The sequence below is a fragment of the Gracilinanus agilis genome, chromosome 5 (genome assembly GCF_016433145.1).
Source record: "Gracilinanus agilis isolate LMUSP501 chromosome 5, AgileGrace, whole genome shotgun sequence".
Classification (NCBI taxonomy): domain Eukaryota; kingdom Metazoa; phylum Chordata; class Mammalia; order Didelphimorphia; family Didelphidae; genus Gracilinanus; species Gracilinanus agilis.
This window is the reverse complement of record NC_058134.1, coordinates 76,161,919-76,174,747: the sequence shown is the minus strand read 5'-3', so window position 1 is coordinate 76,174,747 and position 12,829 is coordinate 76,161,919. Positions and strand designations below refer to the sequence as shown.

At 34.8% G+C, this 12,829-nt stretch overlaps 1 protein-coding gene across 4 annotated transcripts in view; it reads left to right on the top strand.

Annotated features, from left to right (window-relative positions):
• The window catches only part of CUL2 (cullin 2), a 136,879-nt gene that overhangs the window by 56,308 nt on the left and 67,742 nt on the right, over positions 1-12,829 (top strand). For all 4 annotated transcript variants that reach the window (XM_044678736.1, XM_044678737.1, XM_044678738.1 and 1 more), the window contains 2 exons: positions 3,502-3,607; positions 5,100-5,182. In XM_044678736.1, coding sequence (XP_044534671.1) covers positions 3,502-3,607; positions 5,100-5,182 — 189 coding nt within the window. The remainder of the gene's footprint in view (positions 1-3,501; positions 3,608-5,099; positions 5,183-12,829) is intronic.

Genomic DNA, 12,829 nt, shown 5'->3' with positions numbered 1-12,829 from the left:
TTTATTTTTTTGGGGGGTGGGTCAATTTGATTCCTTACCTCCTCTCTTTCCCTCCCTTTATGTACTCCTTGCCCCACTCCCCCCCACCCCCAGAGTTGATTCCTCTTAAGAGTAAGGTTTAAGTATTACTTATTACACTCTCTTCCTCTTCTTCTTGTAATAGTATTCTTCCCCTCCCCTTCCCATATGCATCTTTGTGTGGTATAGATTATCCTATTTTTCTTATTCCTTTAAGTTTCTCTTGGTGCCATCTTATATTCCCTCACCCGTTTTCTTCCTTCCTTCCTTCTTTCTCATCTTTCCACTTACCACTTAGTACCCCAACTTTTCCCTATGTATAGTTCTTCTAATTACTATAATATTGAATACAATTTTTGAGAGTTACAAATAACATTTTTCCATATAGCAATATAAGTAATTTGATCTTATTGAAGCCATTAAAGAAGAACCTTAAAATTTTTTTTTCCTTTCCCCTCTCTTTCTTATTTATCTTTTCATTGTGGTTTTTTGGATATCAAACTTTCCATTTAGTCCTGGTCTTTTCTTTGCAAATACTTGGAAATCCTCTATTTTGTTGATTGCTCACACTTTACTCTGGAACTATATAGTCAGTTTTGATGGGTAGGTGATCCTTGGTTGTAGACTCAATTCTCTTGCCTTCCTGAATATCATATTCCAAGCCTTGCGGTCTTGTAATGTGGAGGCTGCCAGATCCTATGTAATCCTGATTGGTGTTCCTTGCTATCTGAATTGTCTCTTTCTGGCTTCTTGTAATATTTTCTCCTTAACTTGGAAGCTTTTAAATTTGGCTATTACATTCCTGGGAGTCAGTCGTCTTTTGAGGATTTAGTGTAGAGGGTGTTCTTTGGGCTCTTTAAATTTTTATTTTGCCCTCTTGTTCAAGGACATCAAGGCAGTTTTCTTGGATAATTTCTTATAGTATTATATCTAAATATCTATTTGTCTCTGATTTTTCCGGAAGACCAATAATTCTCAAATTGGAGAACAAGTCTTCTGGACCTGTTTTCTTGATCTGTCATCTTCTCATTGAGATATTTCATGTTTTCTATTTTTGTCAGTTTTTTTACTTTGCTTAATTAATTCTTGCTGTCTTTTGAGATCATTGACTTCTACTTGCCCAATTCTAACCTTAAAGACTATTTTTCAGCTATAATATTTTGGTTTTCCTTTTCAGTCTGATCTGTCTGGCTCTTCATGGCTTCCAGCTGGTCATTTCTGGTCTTCAATTTGCTTTTCATTTCATTTGATTTCTGAACCTCAATCTCCAATTGTGAAATTCTACCTTTTTAACTGTTATTTTCTTTTTGAATTATTTCTCACTTTTCTTGCCAAATCTCTTCCACCTTTCTCATTATCTCAGATTGGAACTCTTCAAGAGCTTGTGACCAATTTTCATTTTTTGGGGGAGTGTTTGGATATGTTTACTTGATTGTCCTCCTCTGCTGTCTGCTCTGTGGTCTGGATTTTTTCTCTGTAAAAATTATCTAGAGTTAATGCCCTTTTCTTGTTTCTTTTGTTGGTTGGTTTTTTTTTGAGTCTGCCCCTGCCTGGATGTTTCTGCAGTATGCTGCCCGAGCCCCACTCCCCTCTCCGTGCCCAAAGTGCACATTCTTCAGCCTCCTGGGGCTTCAGATCTATCTGCTCTTAGGAGTGCTCTTGAACTGCTGCCAAGAACTTAGAGGTTGTTCCCCACTGCTTTAATTCTAGGGTGTTAGCTATGAATCCTACCCTGTAAGTGGGGTAGGGGATGGTTTGATCAGCCCTAGTTTTGATGGGAGCTAATTTACCCTATGATAGCATGGAAATGCCCAAATCCCACGAATCTTCAATGGTGCACTCTATTGTGGAGTCCCTTCGCTCATCTGAACTTGGCCTTTTTTTTTTTTTTTTTTTTTTTTTTAGGTATCGTAAAGACCGGGGGTGTGGAGGGTAAAAGTTCTGCAACTACTCTGCAGCCATCTTAACCCGGAAGCCTGCATCTTTTTTAAATAATAGATTGATATTTATTGGAGAAACTTGAATGCATAAGTTACAGTAGAGCCCAATCACTGTAAAATCACATTCTGAAATTGGAGGAAAGTCTGTTGGCTTTCCATGTGTCCCTGTTAGTTGACTTTCATTTTCAGTTGGGTGGTTAGAAACTCTGAATCCTGCTGTTATTATTACACCATACTTGGGTGTTACATTTTAGGTGCTTTTAATGTTTTTTACCTTATTTAACTCATTAATAATCTTTTAAGGTGGTTTAGACCCATTACAGTGGTTAGTTATGTAGTCTTTCATTTTCTTTAAATATCAGATGATCAGATGGTCAGATGATCCCTGACCTTCTTCCCTCTGGATAGGGTAACAACAAATGATCTGCTAAATGTGTAGGCCAGATGGCTTTAAAACAACTCTGGCAGATTAAGTGTCCTACAGAACAGAAGAGGAAAACTTGCCCTTTGATCAGAATGAATGTCCAAATTGGTTGCATGTATCACTGAAGTATTATTTCTTTAGGTGGTGATAGTCAAATATAAAAGGTTCATGCATCTGATAAAATAGTACAGACAGTTTTGTGTCTTGCAACTAATTAAGCTTTATCCCTCAAATCCCTGGCATCTTTCCATCACTTCTTTGTTCTGATCTTCCACATAGTGCCATCAATATTGTTTCTTTTAAAAGTCTGTTTTTGTTTATTTTGTTTTGTATCCTGATTGTTACCTTCTATATAAACTAAGAGGGGCAGCCTGATGTATTGGAAAGATGCACATTAAGTCAGGAAATCTGGGTATGCATTTACCTCTAACAATTTGTGATAGTGTATAGGTCACTTTATCTCTCAACCAACCCTATTTTCCCCATCTATAAAATGAGCCTGATAATATTTGTATTACCTACCTCACAGGTCTTTTGTAGAGAAAGTACTTTGTAAAACATAAAGAACTATAGTACTATGAGCTTTTATTACTGTCTAGTTTTCACCTAATTTTCACATCAGCAAGATTCTGACAACCTGGCAATGTTTTCCCCTCCATTATTATATTTATTAATGCAATTTTGATTTTAGTTTATTTTTATAGGTTGTTAATGTGTCACTGATTAAATTATTGCTCACTATAATAAACATTTGATAAAACAAAATATTTGCTTGATCTTATTTGGCCCAATTTCTTGAGCCTTGGTTTAGTGATTGGGTTGCTTTAGATTCTTGGAGGAAAAATCTTTACTGGATTATATAATGATGAGTTAATAGATTTTACTGTGCTAAGATGTTTATTGATTTTTATTTTGGAGCCAAGCAGGGAGGAATGGAGTGATTACTTTTTTTTCCTGTCATTTAAATACTTTTATTTACTACATAGTGATTTTCTGTTGGATTGTGCTTATTACTAAACTCATTTTTCGCAGTTTGAATTTAGAGTTTTCAATAAATAATTTGCTTTACATATGCTTTTTGTTTTTGTTTTATCTGATGAGAATGTGTTTTTCTTTCAGGTATCTCAACACACAGTTTATTAAGAAGAATAAATTGACAGAAGCTGACCTTCAGTATGGTTATGGTGGTGTAGATATGAATGAACCACTTATGGAAATAGGAGAGGTAGGTAATTTCCTAAATAATTCTATTATGAACATGTTTATAGAGAATCAGATAAAGCTTGAGATATGTGTGTGTTTGTGTAATGCAGTGATTCCCAAAGTGGTTGTTACTGACCCCTGGTGGGTGTTGCAGTGATCCAGGAGAGTGGTGATGGCCACACTTTTTTTTGTATTACATTGTATTCTGAGTTCAATAAATAGTTTCATAATTTCCAGGGGGCACTAAGTAATATTTTTTCTGGAAAGGGAGCGGTAGGCCAAAAAAGTTTGGGAACCACTGGTATGATGTGAATAGGAAATAGATGCTTTTATTTACGTGAAATAGGATTATGTCTTACATCAATATATTAATTTTTATAATTAGGGAATATAATCAGTTCATGACTTTCATGAGGATAACCTTCTTAGAAAATGGCACTGATGTCATTTGAAAAAGTCAGTGGTGCGAAAGCAAAAAACATGAATGTTGAGACATTGAATCTATTGGAAATAGGGGACTTGGTTCCTGCACACACCAAAAACTAAACTTTCACTAGAGATTGCTGAAAATTATGCTTTTCTGAATACATTCACGATACCAGAACATTAATTCTAATAATTTGTACTTTTCCTAATACAGCAACCATGAAATACCCATAAAATTCAGTACATAAAATATAATTGGTAACTTGCAAAATATTTTTTCTCTTTTATAATTCCCTAGAATTCTATGACGTTTTGTGTTGATATCTCAAAAAAAAAAGCCTCATTGATTTCAGATAATATTCACATTTTATAATACATGAATGCTACAGTACCATAAATGCTTTATTGCAAATAAAATTCTTAAAACAAAAATATTTGTTAAATATTCTCACCTTCCTCTGTGTCGGTGGCAGATTGTTGGCTGTGTTAAAATGTTGTTCTTGTGGTATACTGTTTTAAACCTCTACCTTGGCTTCCTTCTGAAAGTCCAGGGAAAAGTTGGTAGAACTTTAGTTGCTGTTATCAGGAAGTCTCCTAGTTTGGCAAATCCATTTCCCACAGTAGCTACAGACTTTCCAGCATGATGTTTATCTAACACTGACTTTGCACACTTGGGTTCAGAGTACAGAAGACTTGCACTATGCTTTGGGAGTATAATTACAACACAAAGCTAGAGTTTTAAAGGTAAACAATAAAATTATGCAGTAAATATATGGGAGCTCTTTACAGTGGTATGGTGAATACCTACTAAGATACCAGCTACTCCACAGACTTACATGTATAAAGCCTCTCATTTTTTTCTCTGTTTCACATAGCTGACAATTTGTGTGATTACCAATATGAAAGGGAAAAAGAGATTATTAATAAAATAAATGAATGCTTGAAATTGCAAAAGTTAAACTCGTGAACGTTGAAGATGGACTATACATACACACATTCGCATAATACATACACATATGGATTTATTTGTATTTGAAAACTAGATTTACAATGATTTTCACTTATAATGAATATGTTGGTTCTGGCAGCTAGCATTGGATATGTGGAGAAAATTGATGGTTGAGCCACTTCAGGCAATCCTTATACGAATGCTCCTCCGAGAAATAAAAAAGTGAGTGCTTATTTATTTTCTGTGGCTGTTCTAATTCTCTTAGCATATGTAATGTTGTTTTGAAGGGCTTAGTTATAATAGCAAATGAATTTTTATGTAAATTAATTACATCTAAGTCAGATTTACTTTAATGAGAACTTTTTCTGAATGCTGAAAATTGTAGTGAATCTGAAAGCATTTGATTTCTTTGAAACGTTTTATCATACATATCATAGAATTTCAGAATTGAAAGGGGTCTCAAAGATTTAAATACTATAATTATAAGTTAAACTTATACCAAGAATACTTTTATTTTATCTGACAAATGGTCATCCTACCTATGCTTTGTCCTTCCATTATGGGCATGCCATTAATCAGTTTTTCTTTACATCAAGCCTAAATCTGCTTCTGCACCTTATACTGATTGCTCTTTGTTTTATCCTTAATTACCAAGGAAAACAAATCTGATTAAGCACAATACATTAATGTAGCAAAACCACAAAGTTTACATTCCCCCTCCCCCCCCCCATAATAACCTTGTGAGGCAGTTGGTACAGGGTTATCATCCTGCCTTATAGATGAAGAAATGAGACTCAGAGAGGGGAAATGACATGTCATGGGTCATTGGACTAGAACATTTCAGAGCAAAGATTCTCTTACCCATGTCTTCTGACTTGAAATTCCACTATACCATTTTGCCTCTAATTCCTGGAGATATGTAAAAGCAGCATTTAACTGCTTGACTTCTCCAGGGTAAGCCTTTCCAGTTTCATCCTTAGCCATAGCATTAGAAGTTTTATAGCTGAAAGGAGGAAACTGCTTAATCCAATTCCCTTGTTTTATAGAAAATGAAACTTGATATAGTTTAATCTGTTCTAACTAGATGACTGAGGTCCTTGTTCAGTCTTGTCTGATTCTTCATGACCCTGTGTACTGAGGCACCCCAATACTGTCCATATAATTTTCTTGACTAAAGATACTGGAGTGATTTGCCATTTCCTTGAATTAAGGCAGACAGAGGTTAACTGACTTGCCCTGGGGTTAAACAGCTAGTAATTGTCTGAGGTCAAATATGAATTTAGGTCTTTCTGACTCCAGGTTCAGTGCTTTATCCAGTGAACTCCCTACCTATCTCTAATTGAGGTTCTAGAGAAGGTGAATTAGGAGAATTAAGAGTTTTATGATCTGAGAATACTTTTGACATTATAGGGTTCTATGTATAGATTATATTAATTTAACCCCTAGTGAGGCACCATAATGACTGGCTTTGGAATCTTTTTGGGTTGAAATCTTAGCTCTCCTTTTTTTGTTGGTTGAGACATGTGACCTCTTTTAGCCTCTTTTATTATCTATAAAAAAGGAGGATGTTGAACTTGATAATTTATAAAGCCCCTTCCAGATTAATGTCATGAAAATTTGTAACATAACAGAGATAAAAACAAAATTGAAGCAATCCATGCTATCGAGGAACCTGCTTTCTATCAATCAGGAGTGACCACATATACATAAATAAGTATAAGCAAGGTGATTTTGGGAGGAGAGATCAAAAAAAAGGCTTCAGATAGAATGTTTTTCTTAAGCAGGGTTTTGAAGGTAGCAAAGGATTCCAAGAGTTCAGAGTGCATTCTGATGCTGAAGATAGCCATAACAAAGGCATGGAGATGATAAGAAATATCAGGTGTGAGGAATAGCTAAAAGGCCTGGTTGTCTGGATCATAAGGTATTCAAAGGGCAATAATGTATACTAAAATTATAAAGGTAAGTTAGGGCTTGATTGTGAAGAGCTTTAAAAGCTGAATACAGGGTGTCATTTATGATTTTATCTCTAGGAGTTTGAGTTGTGAATGGCCTGATCTGTACTTAAAGAAAAACATTTTGACAGTTGTGTGCAGGATTAATTGGAGAAGGAAGAAACTTGAGGCAGGGGTGCTATGACCATGTACATCGAGAGAATAGTAATACTGTGAGATATAATGTGGAAGTAGATATGACAAGAATTGGCAACTAATTAGATATGTGGGATAAAGGAAAATATAGACTTTTAGATACAGCCAAAGTTGCAAGCTTAGGTGATTGGAAGGATGGCAGTATTCAAGACAGAAATAAGATAGTTCTGAAATGAGAGTGAGTTTTGGGGAAAAAATGAGTTCCTGGGGCAGCTAAGTGGCTCAGTGGATAGAGAGCCAGGCTTGGAGCTAGGAAGTCCAAAGTTCAGATCTGGCCTTAAGATATTTCCTAGCAGTGTGACTCTGGGCAAGTCACTTAGCCCTGACTGCCTAGCCCTTATTGCTCTTTTGCCTTGAAATCAATACTTAATATCAATTCTAAGACAGATGAGAAAAGTTTTAAAAAAATGGAAAAGGAAAGATGAGTTCCATTTTGGCCATGTTTTGAGATACCTATAGAATTTAGAAATTGGACGTCAGTTCAATAGTGTCTTAAGTAAATTTAATAAAGATAGGTGAGGTATAGTCTTTGAACAAGATAACATGACACATATAATTGTTAACAAAGTAGGTCAAACTGGCAACCTCAGCAAAGCCAGCAACCCAAGAGACATACAGCAAAGAAGGGGTCTTGTTAGGAGTGGAGAAAAAAGTGATAGCTGATATGGTTGGGGCAGAAATATGATGATTGACTATACTGAGAAAGATGGGCTGGCATTCAGGTAAGGCTAATTATGCCCCTCTCTTACAATTAGGAAATGTGAATTGTTTTTTGAGAATCATCCACTTTGTATTGTTTTTGCTAGGGAATCACAGTCACCAGACTTGATATCTTTTTGGAAGAGAAAAATTCCCTTAACTACATAAAAACAAAAATGGAATGACATATCTTGGGGATAATAATTTTGTGAAACTTAACTATCAGATGTTCAGAAAGTATTCCAAGCATAACTGCCCTGAGAGATAACACCTTTTCTTTTAAACTAACTTTAAGCTAATTCAGAGAAAGCTGAATTCATGAGCTCAATTTTAGGATATAAATTTAGACAGATGCAGATTCCATCATAAAATTGATACAGCATAAAAGCAATTACATTGCAGAATCATTGCAGTAGAAAATATATCCAGTAGAAACTAGAGGTAATGTTAATTTTGATCTTTTCAATAAGTAATAGGAGAAGTAAGTTTTGAATTCAGGAGAGATTAGAGTTTGATATACAGAATTGTGGAAGTCATATTCATAGAGGTGATAACTATAGTTTTATCATGTGAACTGATGCGGTCTCCAAGTGAGAATCTGTAGAGACAGAGAGTCTTGGTGTATACTTATATTTAGGAACCATGTTGTGGAAAATCAGCAGTGAGAATGAGAATGAATGGTCAGACAAGAAAGAGAAGAGAATCAAGAGAGAGTAATGTCACAAAAACCTAGAGAAGAAATAGTGTGTAAGTTATGTGTGAAATATTCCAGAAGGGTCAAGAAGGATCATAACTAAGAAAAAGACATCAGATTTGACAATTAAAAAATCAAGGTAAGGAGAGAGCAGTTTCAGCTAAGTCATTAAATTGGCATCCATGTTGTAATTGATTGAGAAATAAGTAAAAGGAGAAGAGGATGCAGTAAGTATATACAGCTTTTTCTAGGAGTTTACCTGAAAAAGGGAGGAGAAATATAGGGTGATACATTGAAGAGATGGTAAGAGATTTTTTAAGGATAAAAAAGAACTGAGTGTGCTTGTAGGAAATGGGAAAGGAATCTGGATGGGAGTCATTGAAGATTAGAGAATGAACTGTGGGGACATTGTGGCAGGGAAAATAGGAGGGAATAGGATCAAGGGTTATATGTAGAAGAGGATCCTGTGGGAGAAATGTCATTTCTTCATCACAGACTAGAGTTAAAAAGAATAGAATGAGGGCTGTTAAAGAGTTTTGTGATATAGAGAAGGGAGGACTCACAGAAGATAATCTTTTATTTTTTCAGTAAAATATGAAGTATACTCTTAGTCAGATGGAGATAGAAGGGCTATATTCATGAAGAAAATATTTGGGACAGGAATGGGATAGATAATCCAAAGGAAAAGGATTGTTTTGTTGAGGTGGGGCCTTAGTTGAGTTTAGATAATGAAGATTTTTAGTGTACACAGTTGGCTCAATCATGGATTTTCTATCTGTTCCTTTAGCAGCATGGGATTTGAGTCTGTCTCTATGAGAATAATTTCACCTCTCTAAGCTTTTCCCCCTTATTATTAGTAAAGTGAAATTCTGTGCAGAGGAAGCAGATGAGAATATTCTGAAACTAGGAATACGCAAAGCATGAACATCATTAGAACAGGGAAGCAAAGGATTCAAGAATAGAGGATATTGTAGAGTGGAACTGGTTATCTTCAGAGTGGAGCCTGGGAAGGCAGGAAAATCAGTTAACAACAGTGTGAGAGCTTGGGAGAGTGAGTTTTGAAAGATGGAGAGATTTTTAGATCCTCAAAGGGACATTTGATCTATCCCTTTAATGTACAGATAAGGAAGATGAGGAGGCCCTGCAAGGTTAAGTGATTTATGTTGAAACAGTAAGTGTTAGAGGCATGATTCAGATGGAATTCCTCCGATTCTAAAATAAGAGCTCTTTTCACTAGACTATCCTGCCTCATTCCTCTCCTCTGTCTCTGGATCCAGAGGACTTAGATTAAAATCTAGTCTCTTTGCTTACTACTTGTTTGACTTCATGGCCCGCTATGTTCTCATCTCTAAAACAAGGAGATTGAATTAGTGTCTTTTGAGGTCTCCTCCAGCTCTAGATTGATTATCTTTTGACTCTTACTTATGCTTACAAATTCTTTCCTTCCAGTAGTATTATAAGCTCCTTGAAGATAGGGATTTTAAAAATAATTTTTCTCTTCATATCCATAGCACTTACTACAATGTGTCCCATGTTATTAACTTTCCTTGTGGAATTGAATTAACTTGCAGACATCCCTAATAAAATGTTTTATTAGAAATCCCATTTCTTATTAAATTTAATTTTAAAAAATTAACTGTAGTAGTATTTTCCAGAATTTTTCATTGCACTTATAAAAAATTTACATCATAAGTAATAGATTTTTCTGGAATACTCTGGGGGGAACTATTTCACTGGGAGAGTAGAAATACAGTATTAAAATGAGAAATACATGTTCTACATTTCTAATACCTTATCTACAAATAGATTTATGGGATTTCATCCAGAATACAGTTTTTAGAGACACAACGAAATACTTATAATGGAGGGTTATCTACAAAGCATGTGCACTAGTATAATTATTTTAGAGTAACTGTCATCTCTGCCAATTTGCTGATATAAAGTGAAATGTTAGAGTACTTTTGATTAATGATTTGGATCATTCTTTCATGTGGATCACTTAAAGATCAACGAGTCCTCAAAGATCATCTAGTCCAAAGTTTCCAAGCTCATTTGGCCACAAAACCTTCTTGGGATTGGAATATATTGAAAAGAATTCCAAGATGCTGTGATATAGGAAAGGGAAGGAAGTTGGGGTTCCAGAACAAATCAAGTTAGATCAGTATTAGAAGAACCAGGTAATTAAGCCCATTTATAAAATGAAAAATTTTGTGAAGTGCTTTTGGTACATAATTTTGCATTTAATATTTTAGAAGAAAAATGATCACTATTATAAATATTTTCTTACAGAACTTCTATTCATATAAGTCAAAAGACATCAGGGATCAATTTAAGAATTCCCATCTAGAATGAATGAATAAAACATTTATTAAGCTTACAAGGTGCAAAGCACATAATGAAATTTTTTAAAATGAGAGAAAAAAGAAAGCCTAAAGCGGGGAAATGGTTTTCCTAGTCAGAGATGATAGGACTCTTAGAGGTAACAGCTCAATTGCTTTGTTTGATAGATAAAGAAAGGTAAGCCCAGAAAGATGAAGAAACTTGTCTGTGGTTTGTGCCCAAGATGATCCAAATTTTTAATGGCAAAATCATTCTAGACTTCTGTCTCTCATTTAGTTCTCTTTCATTTCATCTTAGCACTGATCTGAACACTTGATGATTTTCAAAGTTTTTAAATAGAACTCATTTGGCCCTTAAAAACTATAAATTAGTTCAAGCATTATGAGAGATATTACATATAAAATTGTTATAAAATATATAATTATTATAATGTATACAACATAACATATAATTACAGCAAGTATTACATACATAATATAACAGATATTACCAGGCATACTTTATTATATCTTGAGTCCTTAGGGATTTCATATAATTGGATATTTTCATGTAAGCCAAAAAACAGTAAAATATCTCCCGCTACACCAAAAATTAGCTCAGAAGTTTGGTGGAACTCTATTTTTCATTTTGCAGCTTCTTTTGGGAGAGCATATTCTAAGTAATTAAAGACAAGTCTTTACTTTAGAGTCTTCTTGGCTTCTTACATGAATGGCTTGTCAAGGGACTTTGACAAAGATCTCATGGCCTTTGTATGGCTGTATACTTAAAAGAGTAGAAAGAGCAGAGCAGTCTTTATATATTTTGTAATTAAGTCTATAATCCTCATTGCCATTTTTCTTGAATTGGTATCTAACCCTTTAAAGCCAGCCTTCTTTCCGACTTCTCTATTTCTTTTTGAAGAACCATCTTTCCAGTCATGGTAGGTCACTATCTTGGAGAATGGGTCTTAACTTCTTCTCTCTTACCACTTTATTCCTGTTGTGTCCTTTGATTCTACCTTTGTAATGTTTATTCATCCTCTTCTTTGCATGCATAAAGTCACCACCCTAATTCACCATGCCTTCACATCTTCTTATCTGAACTGTTATAATTATATTCTAATTAGTATCCCTGCTTCTAGTATCCTTTCTGTTTTATGTTCCATAGAACTGTCAAAATAATCTTCTTAAAGCACAGATATGACTGTCACTTGCTTAAAAATCTTTTGTAGTACCAAATATAGAGGTATTTATCACCTACAGATAAAATGCAAACTAAATTGGTACTTAAAGCTTTTAACAACTTGGCTCTGGATAATATATATTACTTCTCTTCACATTAAAACTTTATAGTGTTTTGTGAACTTGGGACAAGCAATCATTTCAGTATTTTTTCATCTTGTAGCAGCAGTAGTTGTATGTTTTTACTCAACATGAGGCTGATTCAGAATGTTTGATCCTGACCAGATAAAATATAATTGAGTTGGATTCTCTACCTTTAGTTGGTTAGTTCTCTGTCAATTGAGTGCTGGATTTCATACAATATACACATACTTCACTGCTCTGCTTTCTTATATTTTTAATTCTGTCGTTTCTGAAAATGATATTTCCCCCAAGGGAACATGGAAAAGTTGTAGTTCTTAAAAGCAACATTTTAATGACTTTTTTTGTGTGTTTCTTCTAAAAAAACCTTTACTTTCTGAATCCATACTGAATATTGGTTCCAAGGAGAAGAGCAGTATGGGCTAGCAATGGAAGTTAAGTAACTTGACCAGGGTAACACAGCTAGGAAGTGTCTGAGAAAACTTTTGAACCCAGAACTTCACATCTCCAGGTCCTGGCTGTCTATCCACTGAGCCACCTAGCTGTCCCACTTCAGTGTCTATTAAAAATATTGTGTCAGGTGTTGTGATACAGTCAAGAGTTTCAAGGATAAATAGGAGCAGCCAGATGGTACAGAACAGTGTGCTGGACCTAAAGTCAAGAGGACATTAGGTCATCTCTGGCCTCA